This window comes from Strigops habroptila, chromosome 11, assembly GCF_004027225.2.
Source record: "Strigops habroptila isolate Jane chromosome 11, bStrHab1.2.pri, whole genome shotgun sequence".
NCBI lineage: Eukaryota > Metazoa > Chordata > Aves > Psittaciformes > Psittacidae > Strigops > Strigops habroptila.
This window is the reverse complement of record NC_046360.1, coordinates 34034660-34053761: the sequence shown is the minus strand read 5'-3', so window position 1 is coordinate 34053761 and position 19102 is coordinate 34034660. Positions and strand designations below refer to the sequence as shown.

Sequence of the window (19102 nt, the reverse complement as noted above, 5' to 3'; positions counted from 1 at the left end):
GCTCTGTGATAGAAAGATGTGTGTAGAAATGCAGTTGAAATTGTTATATTTAGCCAATACACACAAAGGACTCAGTCCTCCCTAATGGGGTGAAATCTTGGCCTTACTGAGATCAACAGGAAGGCTGGTACTAATTTCACTACAGCCAAGTACCAAGCCCAGAGTCTGGGGTGAAGGAAGCAGTGATCCAGAGCACCCCACATTGCTCCCCTGCATTGGGGTCTGAAGTGCTGATCCTCAGACAGACAGAAGGGACGGGGGCAAACACTCAAGATTGCTGCCATGGCTAAATGAGGGCAAGTGTGAGCAGAAGCTCAGAGGTTCAGTGATGAGCCTCATACCTCGTGAGAGCACAGGCAAGCAGACTGTGGGTGCAGAGATCCAGAGCTCAGGAGGACCAGGTGGTTGTCGTTTGCATGGCAGAGGTAGGAAATATAAAACCTGCTGCTGAATGGGGCTCCAAAGGAGCAGTAAATGCTGCTTCCCACAGCCCAGAAAAAAACACTAAGGTTTGATGAAAGGCGATATTCAGACAAATCCCCCAGATCTTCAGGCAGATCCTGGCTCTTGATTAAGATTTGCCTGGCGCAACCAGCTGACAACCAGCCAGTCTGGCAAACGCAGCTGATAGTGATAACACACCGGGTGTCTTTCCCCAGCACAGCTAGGTGTGTGTAGCTCAGCGTGGTCTCCCAGATGGTCTTCAGTGGGATGAGGAAACCTGGAGGGGGCAATGAAGGGAGGCTGCAGAGCACAGGGAGCTTGACTGATGGTGTTCAACAAGCTGAACTGCACCGAGAAGGGGGCGCAAGTCCCAAGCACCAGCAGAGAGTGCAATGGGAGTTTTGGAGCTGGGTAAAGCCATGCTTGGTCAAGGTTGGTGAAACACTGGCAATTCTTCTAATGACAAACACAGCTTTTGCTTTTTCATTTTTCAGTACCTGAATTTTCCCATTTACCATAGGAAACCCAAAACAATTTCATTTTGGTGGCCTTCTTCATAGACCTTTGAACCCTGACTCCTTCACATCATCTCAGCTAGGATGGGCACTCTGGAAGATGACCTTTCCTCTGCACATGCCATGCTGTATTACCCGAATCCCATGCTGATGACACATCATGGGCAATACAGCTCCAGCAGGGGCTCGGCTGTGTGAGCCAGCTGTCAGCAGCAGGTTGGGAAGCCTTGGGAAGAGCTGAAGGGCAGTCTCAGAAACAAGACATGTCCAAGTGAAAAGAATGAAGACCCATGAGTGTGGGGTCCATAACAAGCTGGAAGGGCTTCATACTCTTCCCAAAAGTCCAGGAAGAGCTGTTAATGTGACTGTGCTGCCAGTCTGTGGACGATGGGCAACAGCCCTCGGCAAGCTCTGCAGACAACGCTCTTCCTCTTCCCCAGCATGGTGTTCTCTGGCTGGAAACACCATTTCTGCCATAGCTGAGACACATCAGCAGCCTGTTTGTTTTCATAGGGATGCCTGGCTCAGCCAGCGAGTGGACTCGCGATGACGTTGTTTAACCTGGTTCCACGGGAAAGAGGTGATGCTGAGTTATCCTCTGTGTCAGGGTAAGCCACTGTGCCTAGGTAAGTCTTCCCTGGCACCTCCATGTCCATGTTTGAAAGCAAGAAGAGGTGTGACGAGGCAAAACTCTGCGGGACCTTGCATGGGAATGTCCTGTAGGGAGAATAACAATAGCCCAGCAGCACACAGAGTGGACAGAGCAGGCTCACCATGGGCTCACAGCTCGCCCAGGCAAGCCAGTACAGTGGTATCACCAACCTCCCAAAGACACACCAAGAGCAATGGGAGGTCTCAGCAGTTGAACTCAAATTTTGGGGTCAGTCTGACTTTTTTACCATAATCAGGACAAACCCAAGTAAAATAAGTATAGAAGCATGTGAAATCCAAGTGTAGTTCAACACAGGCCATTATTCTCTTCTTTATAACACTCTGCAATGGGTGATTTGAAAGAAGATGGTTAATTGGCAATGCTCCGCTCGAAGAGGCACAAGTCTTGGTGCTGAGGGGAGCGCTCCAGCACTCCGGTGGCTTCCAGGAAGGGCCTAAACATCTCGATAACAAGCAGAAGCTTGGCTGGCAGGTTTCTTGAAGAGAAACATCGTTAATCATTTTCAGTGATGGCCTTGCACCTCTCCATGAATTTAATTCTACGGCCACTCTCACCAGGCCTGAGACTGCACAGAGACAAACCAGCTGCAAGCCAACCTGTCAGACATGCATGAATGGGGATGGTCTTCCTAAGGTCAGCCATGCGTGGGGAGCAGAAGCTGCATGCCAAATTCACTGCCTGCCCGAGCAAAGACCTCGATGGAACTGGTGAGAAACCTGCTGCAGGTCTGACAATGTTCCCATCAAGCCTACTCGTACCACTTGGGTATCTGCAAGTAAAGTGCACGCTGCAGCCTTCCCCCACCCCATCCTTACCTCAGGGGATGTCCACAACCGTTCCTCCTAACCCTGCCTCTCGTCAGGAAGGTGACAACTCTCTACTTCTAATGGCATTTACTGGATCTCAGCCTGAGGAGATCATCCCTTGCATGCATCATGGTGAAGAGGGACATGAAGGACAGGATTTGAGACTGACTGCCTTATCACCAAGTGCTCAGTTGTGTTCCCAGGTCGCTGCTTTTAACAGCAAGCCACTCAAGTGCCCCACCTCCAGGGACTGCATGGCTGGCAGAAGACGAAGGCTATCAGCATGTGGTGGTCCTTTTGCTGAAGGACCCCATGAAGACAACCCCAGCGTGGAGGTTTCTGTGCAACACTAGGAGGGCAGCAGGTCAGGATCTGTCCCATGCCACGTTCAGGACAGGACCTCCATTTCAGGCCCTTCTAGAAAGGCTACATCCTGTGGTTTTCTCAAAACCTAAGAGCCTCTTCATCCTCCTCATTCAGGTTGTATTATAGGTTATTTGTTATTTAAACCTGCACAGTACTTAAGAGCCCCCAAGCACTGCACCTCAGCCAAAGACTACAAGCTGTCCTGGAGCATCTCAGTGCCACTGTCCTATAGGCCACGTTACACAGCAGTGGGTTGAGAGCTGCAACCTGTGCTCATGAGAATAATCAGGATGGGCATGCGACTACGTGAGCATGGCCAGGCTGCAGCATCACTGCAGTTATCCACCTAGTCCCATCTGTTACCTGCTTGGGATCCCTGCTTATAAAGAGACAAAATGCTGGGCCACAGTTATTCCTGGTGGGACTCCATTGACATGAGAGGTAGTACCAGACCGTCATCTTTCCCCTGTTCTTTCATCCAGAAGACTCTGGAAGGCAGTGCAGGAGGCTGCAAAACACTGCTCTCTACTTCGCATCCCCACACTGGAGTTTGTACTTTGCAGGAAGAAACATTTTAAGCATTGCAAACAGAAATGATAGAGACAGTGCAACTAGAGAAGAACAGCAGTCAGTTCACTGCAGGTAGCCTCTCAAAAGAAAATACCTCTGGGCCAAATTCAAACCTGGTCTTAACGGAAGTAAATCTTCCAGCAACAGGGGGATTAGCCCCCACTTGCACTAGCTTTGACTTTGCTGCTTGATGTTTATATCACTAGAGACCAAAGAATATACTTGCCAGACAAGAATAGGAATCATTAAGTCTGTGGTCCAAAGTGAGGCGCTGAACCATCTCAAAGAGTGAAGCGTGGTCAAAGTTACAGGGATTGGAAGAGATAAATTCATCCATGCCATGCTTTTGAGCTCTATCTGCATCTGTTCATTTATACATATAGAGAAAGACACCATTTAGAGAGATATAAGACATTTTAGTTGACAAATACAACAGAAAAAAAATATACAGTATGAAGCATGAAAGCTAAATCCTCTTCCCTACATTGGCGTTAACTTTTCTCTTTGCAGGCTACACAGTACACTTTTCACCTCCCATTGTCAACTTGCATCAGTTATGGACTATCTTGTTTCATTTAGGCAAAAGATTTTAGAATTAAATTGTCAACTGCTCATTACAGCACATTTACTCTGTACTTCAAACCAGAACACAAACGCAAGAACTTATTCTGCATCTTACAATACGCTACGAGTTAACAGAATTTTGGCTCACAGAAGTAAATTAGCTCCTATTTAGAGACTTGCGGTTAATTATAATAGATTCTGCCATTCTAATGAAGTTACAGCTGTAGCATTTTCCTCTACATTTACTATGTTTTCTAGGTATCAGACCAGTTATGTTGTTCTTTATCCAAATGCCAATGTTTGTCTCCCCACGGCAATTTTTCCTCCCCTAATGGCAACTTTAAATGCTACCTCACCGAAATCAAAAGATGCTCTTTTAAGCATCGCTAAGAAGTTAAATTGATATGTAGTTTGTTGTCACTGAGGCAGTAACCCGGAGCTGCCAGTCATCCCGACAGAGGGACTGCATTTCCTCTGCCTGGATTACGAGCTGCCATTTTTGGGTGAATTAACAGCCTCAACGTATTCACACTTCTCTGCTTTGGGTGACGTTTACGGGCACTAACTCCTAGGGGCTAATTAATTAATCTCAACATGGTTAACTAAAAATACACCGAATTCAGCAGTTGAAATGAAGCCGCCAAGCCGGCCTGGGTGCGGCCAGCCGGGACCCTGCTGGGTGCAGGCTTTGTTCTACCAGCGGCCGGGGAATTAAAGGACACCTTTCACTCGGTTTTGTCCGTGCTCAGCTTCCTACTATATGGGTTCTTGCCAAATCCTCGACAAAGAAAATAGGATTTAAATCCTTCCCCTGTTTATAGCCTCCTAGGGGAACTGGGTGGCCTTGGAACAATGTGGCTGAAAGGACACAAAAATGCAGTTTTCCTGCAATAGCAGTATATGGTAACTGTATTTGTTTTAAAACAAAATCCCTCTTCACCAGAGAAAAACAAAAAAATTCCTTAATTTAAAAAGAAAATAAATACAAAAATTAAAAAGAGCTTTAAATGACAATGAGACAGTGTTCTATCAGATGTGTTTTACTATGTAATATTAAGCTATGAAGGATGGCATGTCTTCCTAAATACCTTGTTCATGTATGCACTCGCGGATACTACTGATCATTGGAAGCAATCTTTACATTTTCTGTATAGTCTGTCGTTAGCTATATACAAACTATATAAATAACATCACCCACTGGAAAGAAATCAGACAAATTAAAATATGTAACATTTCAATTAGCTGCTAGCAGTACTTAATTCAGCAGTAGCTGGCAATTTTCCTTATTAAAACCCTGCTGAATAAACACTGATTTTTTTTTTTTTTCCTATAGCTGGGTTAATATTTGAGGGTCTGCTCCCCTGTTTTGCTCCATGCATTGGGTCCTGCTACCTCCCTCCCTAGTCCAAATTTCCCCCCTTCTGCCGCCATGGATAGGTCCCTGCCTTCAGCATGGGGATGAAAAGCTGCTGGTGGTGCCAACTGATGTGGCAGCACGAGGGCTGGCTTGGGGGACAAAGACAACCATCACCTCCTGGGCCCCTCTTCAGCATCCTTGGGTGTGGGATGCGAAGCCCACCCAGCCTTGGGTCTCACAGCATGGACCAGCTCCTGCCTGTTCTGACAGCCTTCCGCCCTATCATCCCTGTCCCTCTGGGCCAAGATCGATGTGATTGCCTTCACTCCCAAAGAGTTTGTCTATACTGGTTTTGATTCCATCCCTAGTGTCCACAAAATGTTTTAACAGTTATTATCAGAGTATTTTTAATGGCTTGCTGCTCTGCCCAGCTCCTCAGAGTTGACTGCAAGCTGACAAATTGGCTGGAGGCCTTCATTTGCCAGCTTCACTCAGAGATTTTATTACTTTTCAATTAGGAGCCCTGATACACTGTCAATCCTCCTGCTCAGCCAAAGAGGCTCTGAGAGCTGAGTAAATCAGCTGGAAATTTGAAGAGTCCTCTAGCCCTTTAGCTGGTGAACTTTTTTGAGCATATGTGCTAGAAAGCATGTTTGAAATGGATATTTTTTTACTCCAGACTAATAAGCTTTTCCCCACTTTATGTTCTCTGAGCAAAGGCGGGCACATTGCAGACCACAGGTTGGTGCGAACCAACTGAAGCTCTGCTCACTTCCATGGAGCTGAGGGTCTGTCTTGGGCTTTTTCATATCTTCCTGCCCAAGGCAGGGCCACAGACAATTCCCTGCCAAGTGTGAGAACAGACACAGTGATTAAACAGCCTTCAGGACTGTCCATAATCAGGGGCCATTTTACTTGCATTAATCGCTTTGAAACCACATCTTTCTTTTGAGCATCTCTGCTCAAAAGCCCATCTATTCCAAATCTCCCTACCTCAGTACAACCACACAAAAAGAGAGGCTTCAGACACAGCACTGCATGAGCTCAAGTGACCAAAAAAGTATGAGCTGCACAACTTCTGCCTGGTCAGTGGTTTAAAACATGGTTTTCTGACCAGCCTCAGCTCTCCCTGCAGCAGCCCAGTGCCACAGTTGTGCATAGCCAAACCATCTTGCATTGTGAGAGCTGGGTGGATGCAAACCACCCACTTGGGATAAAGCTGGCATGGTAAGAACTGGAGATGTCTTTGGAGAATGGTAACACACACATGTATTTATCTTACATGGAATATCTGCCCTGAGCCAGATGCTTGAAATGCTTAAGAATAACTAGAAGCAGGTTAAAAAGGACAATCCTAAACTCACCTTATAATTAGAAAATTACACCCCATGCAACCTGCAGTTTATTATTGCATTTTGATTTTTCCAATGGACTTGCTTTAAAAATAATGAAATTTAGGAATCAAATTACAGGAAATCAAATTACACCAAAGGCATGACACTTCCTAGGTAATACAAAAAGAAAAGGAGAGATCTAAATATAACATTACTCTGCTTCTGACAGCTGATCTGTGATTTAAAATAATGCCAACATCTGCACATGAAAAAAGTTTTATGTATAATCTACCCTCTTCCAAAATGGCCTGTACAGTTTGAATGAGATTTTAAACAAAGTACAAAATGAGAATGGCCAATATTCACACCCCAAACTGTACAGCTAATTTGTAAGTACTTTAATTGTTTCAGTCAAATACGGTTGCTTTTATGACCCTGCTCTGTTGTTCTAGCTAACAAGAAAGGAGAAACCAAAGAAAGAAAGTTATATGATGCTCCAGTAATTTACAATCCCTTCCCAAGGTGCCGTGCCAAGCTCGCTGGTGCTTCTTTGTTCGGGGCCCCAGACAAAATGCTGCTGCAGGCCCACAAAAGTTATCTTACATATTTAGACAAGCTGCACACAACTGCAGCTGAAAGGTGTTCGATGGTGGTCTCGGAAGGAAGGGAGGCTGCCAGTGGAGGCTAATGGGCAGCACAGGCTCCACAAGCCTTTCTTCTGGAAAACCGCAGACTCTGACCTTTTATATTACACGTGGTCACCTACGTTATGGTCTTTTTTATAATACTGCTGGGTTTATTTTGTTCATTTTTATCCAGTTCGCATTTTACACTGACTCCATTAACCAGCCCCCTGTCACACACACACTCCCTACGAGCATCTGCAATCAGAGTCTTAAATTTATCTGCAAGTGTCAGGAACACAAAGATTTCAACAACAACAATAATGAAAACCAAAGGACTGTCCCACCATTTGGTCCTCTGAGGGCTGTATTTCTCTTGATCTAACTGTTATTTAAAAAGGAAGAGACAAAACAGTCAAACCTCCCATTCTTTTCTTTTTTGAATGTATTTCCCTGCCCTCTGCATTTCTTTTGCTCCAGCAACAATTTTGGCAGAATTTGCTCTGAGAGCAGTGAAGTTAATAGCGGGGGACAAGCTCCATAAAAGAATTCTTGTTATAAAAGGCTTTAGGTAGCCATTTTATTGTAAGAATTTCTTGCTCCAGATTTATTTCTTTTCGCTAATGAGTGACTTTGATTTAGTACCAAAGGCAACTGAACATCCAGGAAATTGTACGACACGTTTGCTTATTAAAAACGAAACCAAAAAACAAACCAAAAAACCCCAACAAACAAAAAAACCCCAGACAACTGTAAATTAAAAGGTGACTTTGTATCTTACTCATCTGGAAAATGTGTGCTTGTCATATCTGCTTGACATTACAAGAATGAAGATGTGGTTTGGACAGTAACAAACAATGACACTAGTCAACCTCATCAGGAGACATGAAATAAAGGAATGACAATGATTGATGGCAGCTATTCATTTACAGATATTTCTAGAAAACTCTTCGCTGGCCTGGCTGGGCAAAGCAGAAGTTTTCCAGCCTGGTCCAGCGTGCCCACTGCATCGGCTGTGTGCTCCCCTCCTGCTCTCCCTGCTTAAGTGGAGCTAACGGGCACACTGGGGCTGCCTCCCCTTAAAGAAATACCCAGGGGAAGCACCTAGAAATCTCATGTTCTTTGGCCGTGTAGAGCAAGAGGCTTTACTAGCAAATACCAGTGTTCTAGAGGGAGGAAAAAACCCCAAACCCATATTAGGACTTTAAATGTCAGGTTGTTGATTGCGCGTGAGCTGCTGGCAGTGCCGGCTGGTGACTTATCAAGTCCCCTCCTTGCCGTGCACTGTGGCATTGCCACCTCTGCAAAGTGATGTGTGTGTCTCTGTGTGTGTGTCTGGGGCTCTGCAATCCTCCTCCCTGCTATGAGCCGCGGCAGCGGGCTGAACTGGCCTCTCAGCTGGATAGCTAAAAGCTCTTTTTTCTCTCCCTTCATATTATTATTCCACATTAGAAGATAGCTCTAAATTTAATTGGCTGTTTATTCCTGTGTTTTATGGCTTTTCCCCTGCTGCAAACAAATTCTTTTCTGCTCGAGTTACAATTCTAATAAACAATTATGAATGTTCCTGTAAATCACCAGACACACTAAGCACTGAATTGAAATCTAAGTTATCTCATGTTTAGTAGTTAAAAGAATATGAATTTGTAGTATGCACTTACATATTTCCTTGTGTGGCAAGTTAAAAGCACAGTTTTAGAACAGCTATTTATAATAGAAAACATTGTTTCACAGCATCTTTATAACTATTTAAAAATACTTTGAATTGGATGACTGCAGAAACCTGTGAATTTAGAGTCCCATGCTTCTTAAAGCACGTAGAAGTGATTTACAGGCTAGCTTTAAATTCATGCAAGTTATGTGAGAACTGAATTAACATTTTAATTCTGCATTCCTGCAATGAAGCATCTGCAAGTTGACAATACAGAAGACACAGCAGCGTTCTCATGATATCTCTAACTATCTAAAGAAATAAAAGTAAAGCAATTAAAGCACGAAACTAAGAATCTAACAGGATAGCAATGCATTGTAGTGCAAATACATGTAATGTTGCCAGACCCAAGTTCATTCATTCATTCACTCTTTCTTTCTTTCTTTCAAAGTGGCAAAAATCTGTATTTCCATCAAATTCAACTTTTTTGGTTTTGGTTTTAGTGCTTTTTGGTGGTAAAGTCTGATAAGAATCCTCTTTGGAAATCCAAACATTTAGAAAACAAAAAAACAAAAAAGAAAGAAAAAAGAAAGTGTCTGCTGAGAAGGAATTCTGCCTGCTACCCAGGGGTATAGTTATACACACACGCACATACTCACACACAAAAAAAAAAAGGGGAAGAAAAGAGAAACAAAAGGAGGAAGAAGAAAGAAAAAGGAGTCTTGTTTGATGGCCAGGAGGGATGACACCGCCTGTTCCTTCTCATAATTGCATTCAGATACTCCGGATACATATTTGCCAGCTCTCATGACCCACTGATGCTATTCCCTCCTAAGGAAAGCAGGCACTCACCAGGTATTAGAGAAGCAGCTTTTAACACCAATAAGGGATTTGTACCGGGTGTTTTTAAGGGTGAAAAAAGACTAAGGAGAAGCTCTTTTACAGCACCAGTTTGGGCTTTTATCTTTTTCAAAGTAAGTATTCCAGTGGGAAAAGGTAAAATAATAATTCCCCTGGGTTATTCTTTCGCAAGCATTGCTTTGGCTATTGAGACCCACGCTAAAACATTAATTAACGATCATTTGGGGAACAGCAGCACCCCTCTGTGACTAATGTATTTAAGTTGGAGAGGGTCACCATCTCCAAACCTGACCCAGAGTGCTGCTGCTTGCTGCTGAGATTATCCCCTACTGAGTTTAGGAGAGAAAGAACTATCAAACCTCAATAACTCAGGCTTGTTTTCACAAGGCATGTGCAGAGGGGTTTTTGGGGGGGCTCCTGTGGAGTCCTGCACCTCATCTAGGTCTCTCAGGGTCTCCTGCCCTACCTTTCTATGCTTTGAGGTGTGCATGGTTAAGCCCCGCATGCTGGTGCGCTGCACCAAGCTAATCATCGGCACGGAGAGAAAGGATATTGTCAGAGTGCAAAATGATCTGTTTTCAGGCAGGAAGCAGTCAACTAGATGTAAATTCCATGAAACAAAAGAAGGTATTATTGACAGTTTTATTGTGATGTTAATTAATATTTACATCTCGGAATGAAAAATAGAAATGTTAATGATTGGCTTTACTAAGAGGATCACTTGATGCCAATGTGAAAGCCAGGGAGAGAAGGCAATTATGCAAACATCACATGCATCCCAATTTCAGTATGGAAACTTACATTTCAAACCTCAATTCAGGAAAATAACATGGAAAGTTTGTACTACAAAATCTAAACATGAGAAAGATTTAAGAGAAAGAAAAAAAAAAAGCACATTGCATATGTCAGATAATCTACTCTGATTATCTGAGCTGTGCTAGCTACAGGGAAGCACTTACCCTTGAGTCCAGCTAGAAGTTAGCAGGGTAAGAAGGAACAAACCAGAATAACATAAAGACTAGCAACAAGGCTCAGGAAAGCAGACAGGAGCCCTAACCTAGCAGCTAAATATTTGGGTTCAAGCAAAGAATGAAAAAAAAACCAAAAGGAAACTTAAAAGAAAATCAAACCAACCAACAAAATAAAAACCACTTACAGCTGAACAAATTCTTAAGCAGCTCAATAAACCTCGCTACGTATTATGGGGGAACAAATCATTACACATTCGCAAAACGACCAACTCTTTGTATATGGTGTGATTAACAGTCATTAAATATAAACAAGACATTAAGAAATGAAATATAGCCACAAGTGATACGTAAAACAAGTACGGACCAATCTTTCATGTGGAAAAGAAAAGGGTTTAAGAAAAAAACAGAACAGAACGTTGAAGCATGTTCGGGAATTTTGTTGGATGCATCACTAACACAGAACGAACAAAGATTGGTGCTTTCAGACAAGTGACCACTTTTATGAAGCTTAAATATTGCCAAAAGGTGTAATATGCATTGGCAGCGTTATTGACTATAATACTGTGCATGATTCCAACAGTAAACAAGAACAGTTTTGGGTTTTTTCTTTGATAATGCGAACATTGGAGAACAGCACAGCTTTGCGTGAATGGAGTCGTTCTATTAAATTGTAGCAAAACAAAAAAAAGCAAAACTTTTCACTCTAACAGGTATTGTTCACCCACATAAAAGGAATTGTAGAGTCATACAAAAATCAATGAATAGCAGGATCTATTTTTCTTTTTTCAGTACTTAAATTGCAAATAAAATAAACTCCACCCTGGTTTGGAGCTGTCTGTTCACTTCCAGGTCAAGTGCTGCTATCAGGATCAGAATTTGAGTGCTGCTCGAAGTTTGTATTTACAAAGTCAAAAAGAGGTGGGAATCGAATGAATTCACTATTTCTCCCAACAGCAAAATATGTTCTCAAAAGTTTCTGTTTAACAGACAGCTCCACCATGGGAGCGGAAGGCTGGATTTTCTCTGCATGTGCATGCATGTGCCATCTCGGACTGCTACAACATGAAAGCTAGAACAACAGTTACTCGTCAAATGGCCTAACATTTACTTCTTTGCACATCCTCATTCACCACAGCCTCTAATAAGCACAAAAAACATGACGGGTATAGAGATAAATGTACAAGAATAAAATGTCTCGCAAAAGTCCTTACCTTTCTGCAGGCAAAAAAAATCCCCCACAAAACCCCAAAGCAAAAAAAAAAACCCAAGCCAAAAAAACCCAATAACAAACCAAAACCCTTTTAAAAATGCAATACTTGATATGTTTAAATTTCAAGACTGAAGGAGCTGAGATATGTATTTCTGCACTTAAGACTCCCGATAAGCCATCATGTGTGGCATGCATGACTCACTTCTGCTTCTGATTCTTTAACTGCTGCGCCCAATGACATTTGCAACGAGCATTGCTACATACAAACGTTGAAATATGGAAAATGAGTAGCCTTTGCTGTTGAGATGAAGGTGTGCTATAGCATGCTGCCCTCCTCCTCTTCTAGGTGAAGGTCCTGTGCATAGAGACAGATCTACATCCAAGGGAGGAGGAGGAAGGAAGACCAAGGACAAAACCCCCTAGCCCAGAGGATGCTGAAGTAGCAAGTCATCATCAGACTGATGAGCTGAGTGGTTTCGCCCTTCCAGGCTTGGGCACAACACAACCAGGAGGGTTTCCTGGTGCTTGCAGCAAAAAGGGGAGCCTGAAGCTGCCCACAGCTTATGTGGATGAAGAAAGGGTGCTGGCATAAAAAAAGCTGCATGATATGGATTTGGAACTGGTACTGGCATGAGAATAAGTGAAACTGAGGTCAGATGCTGATCACTCAGATGCCCTGGAGGGACCAGGGAGTGAAATCTCTGCTGTTTTCACCAGAAGGAGGGACAAGGGATCCCTGCTTCCTGGCAGGCGAGCGAGATGGAAAAAACAAGGTCAAACCTGTGGCATTTCTCTAACTCCGAGCACAGCCAGGCTGATGCTGTCTGCACGACCACAAGTAGCACAATTCTCCACTGGACGTGCTCTGCTGGGGTTAGATGCAGAGAGGACTCCTGGGCTCAGCCACTGACTTTGGTGCTCCCTGGCAAATAACCAGGACAAGTCAGCTGCCTCTTCTCCATCCCAGGTAACCTAAGCAAGGGGTTCAGCTCTCCCTATGCACACAGTGCTTGGTTGTGCATGGGGACAACACACCCAAAGGTCTGTAGCCTCAGGCATCCTCTTTCCCTCCCCAAACTCCTGGTAGACTTTGCTACAGCTGCTGCTGTGCAATTACAATATGTATGGGGAAAGGGACCCTTCACCTGACCCCACACAGGGGTCTGGCAAAGTGAAAACTCCACGAACATCAGGAATTTACCCAGCAGAAAAATCCTCCAGGCCTGATGTCTACAGGGATGGGAGAAGACTGAAGGGAAAGGTGATTCCCCAGTTTGATGTTCTCTCACTGCTCTCATCCGAAACCACAGGGATCATGCTGGGACAAGCAAAGAGCACCAACCACACAGCTAAGCGCATCCTTCAGCATCACTTTTTAGGAGAGGCAGCCACAGCAGCATCCCTCTGCCGCTCTCCCTTGCTACACTTTGAAGGCTTTAGTATGTAAAAAGGCAGCAGCAGAAGGACCTGTGCCTGTTATTTCCAAGAACTCATTGACTAAACACTTTGGGCAGAGGGACATACATCCCTGGCAGCCCTCTCAGGTCAGCACAATCCAGCCTGATCTAGAGGCTAATCACAGCCAGTAAACATCCCACTTACAAGAGGCCAATTCCTACATCCCATTTTGGCTTTCTGAGAGGTGTCCTTCCTTCCTGACCCCAATCCTTTACACCTTGCACCCCCAAAGTCAGTGACATTACTGGGATGAAGAGGATGAGGGTCACTGAAATGAAAATACTGACTATAGGTTCGCCACGCTGCACCACGGTACATCTCACCCACAGCAGCAGCAATGCAAGGCAGAAGGGAGTCCAAAATATGCAAGCACGTGGAGGATACAAAATACAACAACAAAGCAGCAGCAAGCAGAGTTTTTCTGCTGTAACAGTGACAGTACAGGTGTATGTCTTGCAGTGTTATTTTCTATAGTGACATGAAGAAATTAAACCAATACAAAAGACAGTCAAATGATATTGATAAACAAGGGGCAGATTTTGTGGGTTCATTACAACAAAATACTCCATAACAGCTTTACAGAGACTACTTTAAATATTAAAATCTGATCTAATTCGAAGAATTTGCTAATATTCACCACTTTTCCCTTATTTTACTTATATTTAATGATACTAATTCTTACATTTTGCTGAAACTAGCCAGAACTGCTGCATGTTACACAACAAAGGGGCTCCAGACGTGTGATGGAGACCTTCAGGAAAAATGAGTGAGGAGGCATTCGTGTGGTTTATAATCAAATTACATTTGCAAGACAAAAGAAATCGCTCTAAATTTCAAATTAAGCAAACTGGGTATCACTGCACAGGACATGCAGCATAGCTACGACTTAAAAGATGATTGCTTTAAATTCACATCTAACTGGCCTGCAAAGCAACCTGTTAAAAATACCATATGCTTTCCTACAGTTGAATATTCAACAGGAGACCTCTTTTTGTGTGTGCATTTCATACTTGCAAGATTTGCACCTGTAGTTCTGAGCACGTGATGTGTTTGATAGACAGCTAATGGCGCTAATGAATCGCTCTGATCTGGGTGTGCAGTTGATTGTGTGGGGGTGAAATGCGTGTCTGCGGAAAGCAAGCTGGGTCTCAGGCTCTCAGATCCCAGCCTCTCCTCCATCAAGTATTGCACTTTAAAACACTCATTGACGAGTTCCCCAAGGAATTTTGTTTCTTGGGTTTGGTTGTGCTAAACACACAGTTCAACCGGATCCACTGATGTAAAAAGCAGCTTAATGATAACAAAAATTGCATTTTTGAGTCGGAAACATGTGCGCGAAAACTGATTTACATCAGTGCAGAAAATCTTCCCATCAAAGACTTCTGCTCTCTAGGAGAACTTATTTACTTACAAAATTGAGAGATCGGGGCGTCTAGCTGGGGTACATTTCCTCCTTTAGCATTTAGCTTTTGCACTTGGGTAGGCGGCACAGGTTTGTGAGACTGGCCGGTGGCTCGGTACATGGCTTGGACCCACAGGATACGGTCCTGCTCATCGTCACTTGCAAAAATCACCGTGTCTCCTTCCTTCACAGCGTTGAAGAATGCTCTGCCGCCCTCCAAACCTGGCAGGGGAGGAAGCGACAACAGAGTTTTGAAGGTTTTTGAGGCCATCAAGGGGATCTCCCCCTACTTCCCACCCCACCACTGCCCCTGGTGCCTCCTCAGCCAGCCCCACACTGCTCCCAGCTGAGCTCATTCCTCTCCCCAAACTCACCTGCAAGACAGCCCACCAGGTCGCCAGGTAGCACCCTGCATCACAATTATTAAAGCATGCCCCAACATACTGGGTCAATCATTTCTCTCACCTACAGCCCTGTCTGTGCAGGTCCCATGTGAGTTGCACCACTGGAGCCCCATTAAAAATGGGGTTTGAGGGGGTGTGGTGGGAGTTTCCCATTAGACCGAGTGCATTTATGCTGACACTGCACAGAAGGTGCTTGGATGATGTGCTTATTTCTGTCTTGGCCCTCATTCAGCACCCATCTTCTCATTGCCCTAATATGAGAATTAACCTGGAATAAAGGTCTTGACAACCAACCTACTGTGGTCTTTCGTCTCCTCTGGGGATACCATTATCCAGGGCATGGTGAGAATCACCTTGCTCAACATGTTGCCCCACTGAAATGCAGGAAACATGGTGCTGCTCCACTTGAAGAAGGGTCTCACCACTCAACAGGTACCTCCAGGTATCAGGGGGCTTTCTGTCCCTGTCCCTTCCACTCACCCACATCCATCGGAGAGAAAACGGGGCAGGCAAAAATGCTGGGTTAGTCCCGTGAGTACGTGTTACAATAAAGACAGGCATAGCTGCTAACCATTTTTTTTTAAGGAATATAACCTGAAGCACAGGTTAGGATCATTCCTTGGTTTGAGCATTTAGTTCACAATCAAATCTCATTGCAATTTAAGCGTCTAATTCACTTAGGCTCCCCAGAAGAGATGAATCTTTCTCTCCTCTAGTGCAGCTTCTAGCTCAATCCCTTATACAAATTTATAGTAAAGTCATGCATAGCTAATGATAAGTCTAAACACAAAGATATTTAGAATAAAGCCGATCACAGTTCAGCTGCAAGCAGGGGTAGAGAGAAGGGGTAGAGCCCCATTTAGGAGCCATACGCAGCATGGCCAGCACCAGCAGCAAGCTTTCAGCCCCGTACCTGGCTGCGGGTCGGTGTAGTCCACAGTGTATCCGTCGAGCTGCAGCAGCTCTTGAGGTTCAGCTTTTTTCTCCCGGTAGCTGCACATAGCAAATGTATATTGACTAACCTGAAGAAAACCACAAAGCTAAGATGGCACCGGGTGATCACAAGGCAATCCAAAGTGCTTTTACAAATGCTGCACGCTGATGGCGTCTTTACAGGGGCTGGGGGTGGTGGGGTAATTTTGACATTGGCCATTGCCCATACGAGAGAGACTAAACTTTGTACCAGGCTTTTGCAAAGCTCTCCCTTCACAAGCCCTGCTGCGGCAGGCATCTCATTCTCCGCACCAGTACATACAGCGGTTTAATTTGCTTCAAAAGAGGAAGCTCCATGCTTTAAAACCCTCTATCATTCATCCCCCAGACAAGTGCAAGAGTGACACCCTGTCACAAACAATGTGAGCTAAATTGCTAGGTGCCAGTCATATTAAAGCAATCTTAAGATCCCACTGATCTCGGCAGTTGTTGTCATCAGTGCTGTAAATGGCAGCTCTCACTCCTCTGAGGTACCATCTGCATGACACGATCCATTCAATGTCAAGCTCTTGACGGAAGCCGACTGAGCTGCGGGGGCTCTGCCAGGCTCCCCATCGCCTTTAGGAGGCCATCAGGCCGCATCAAGACCCCGCTCTACTCCCTGTGCTGTAATCTGGATGCTCGGCGAGAAGCTCATCCAGGGAGGAGAGGATTCTCCGTGCCCTGGGCTAGGAACTCATGGGGAAATTTACTGTCAAATGATTTCAAATGACTTTGTTAAGGTTGTGTCACATCCTGGATGCCTGACGTAATTTTATCCATCTGGACATTTGCTTGACCTCTGGAGGAAACTTTAAAACTCTGGTGGGTGGCAATGGATCGTGCTTGTCATTTTGGGGAAGTTGGGAGAGATCCTGGAAGACGGGAGATTCTGGAATTCTCCTGGGCTGGGGGAATTTTGCCTTCAAACTCCAGACAAATTGCTCTGCTACAAATAGACATGCAGCCACCTATTTTGGTGGCATCTATTCCTAATAAAATGTCATTTATTTAAGTCAGGGCACCCATCTCTTGGTACAGCATCTCCCAGCCCGCGCTCGGTTTACTGCTGCCCTCTACGGGCTTCTGCTAGCTGCCAGCCTGCTCCCAGCAGCCCTGCCTGCACCCTGCCTTCCTCCAGGAACAGCTCCAAAAGCCACCTAAGAATAAACTCTATCATTAACACATTTGTGGGAGTTAAGACTAAAAGTGATGCTTTAAGCATCTTGCATCCTCCTTAAAACTACCAGCGCTGACGAAAGATTGACAAGTAACAGACCAATAGCAGGAGCACCCCAGTGCATATTCTATGCTGTGAACTTTGAATGCATAGCAAAAGGCAAAAAATTAAAAAGATTAACGCGAAGGAATCTAAAAATAACCCAGTGCCCCACAGCACAGCGCTCAGACGGCTCCGGCACCGCTCGTTCAGTCACACTTGCAGTATATTGCTGCCACCTCCTGGAGAAACGCTTGTATGTGATTTATTTATGGGAAGATGCTGGAGATTTGAGTCTTAGCGGTGAGGATTTGATTCCTCTGTGTTAGACAGCCCGAACTTCAGGGGCTGCGCGATAAATTTCATTCCTCAAGTGAATCAGTGCTAACCTACGCTGACATTGATTGAAAACATTAATACAACTGATGGGTTTTTCTTCTCCTCTATGCTCTATAGTAACAGGTAAAATTCATTCAGTAGTTTAGTTTCTTTTTCTCTGACCTTGAAGTCTGAATTTCAGGCTTTTCATGTCGTAAGGGACCAGGACAAGGGGAATGGCTTTAAACTGAAAGAGGGAAGATTTAAATTAGATATAAGGAAGTTCTTTACTGTGAGGGTGCTGAGGCGCTGGCACAGGGTTCCCAGAGAAGCTGTGGCTGCCCCATCCCTGTCAGCGTTCAAGGCCAGGTTGGACACAGGGGCTTGGAGCAATCTGCTCTAGCGGAAGTTGTCCCTGCCCATGGCAGGGGTTGGAGCTGGATGAGCTTTAAACTCCCTTCCAACCCAAACCACTCTGTGATTCTATGAAATAATTCCTCTCATCTTTGGACTCAGAAAAGATTCCTCATCCCTGTCAATAAGCCAACCATACCAACACAACAGAGATGTACGGAAACCCACATAGGCATTTCAGAGCTTATACTTCTCATGTTAAAAGTTATAAAAGAGATATGTAGATAGCAGACTCTGGTGGAGCCATCCTGGGACAGAAGCAAACTGGTCTCTCCTGTTAGCATTTGCATGATTTCCTTGGAAGAAGCTGGTCTACATCACTATTAGAAGAGGCCTCTAACACAAACCTACAGGTGGGTCTACCAAGTGCGATGAGCCAGCGCTCATCAGAGCTCACACCCTACTTCTCTATTGACACAGCTCAAGTGTGAAGCCCAAGCTCAGGGTTGCCCAAGAGCCTGCTGGCAGGATACAGGCCAGGATCAGGCTGGAGAGAGGAGAAAAGATATCGATGGCCTCTGGAAAAGGAGATGACTGTGCCATGCAGAGCGCCTGCACCTTAACAACTCGAGCTACTGACTTCAAGAACTGGCATACCAGCCTGTCTGTCCTATCCTGCTGCTTAAACCATTTGCTGCTTGGGCTCAGAAAGAAGCTGGTGTCCTGGCTACCAGTGTGATGTGGCTCCTTCCATTCACAAGCAGTGGCAAAGTAAAACCCGACAAAATGAGATTCTAGAAAGCTCGGTATGTCACGATCGTGCTTGGCTGCTGAACAGCACTGTAGGGTCAAGTGGAGATTGCAGCTTGCCTTTCACCAGTCCTCTGAAATATTGTGCTTTACAGAGCCTGCTTTCTGTAGAAGCTTAGAAGTGGCCAAACAAGTGAAACAGTTAATAGCAGAAATTAATCTTACAGCCTGCTGAGTTCACACTGAACTGTAGCTGAGTATGAGAGTGAGCGAGCAGATG

General features: G+C 44.7%; 1 protein-coding gene across 1 annotated transcript in view; it reads right to left on the bottom strand.

Annotated features, from left to right (window-relative positions):
* CADPS (calcium dependent secretion activator) overlaps positions 1–19102 on the bottom strand; it is a 212168-nt gene that overhangs the window by 83543 nt on the left and 109523 nt on the right. The window contains 3 exon segments of the mRNA XM_030502201.1: positions 3601–3737; positions 14815–15027; positions 16123–16231. Of these exon segments, the coding sequence (XP_030358061.1) occupies positions 3601–3737; positions 14815–15027; positions 16123–16231 (459 nt within the window).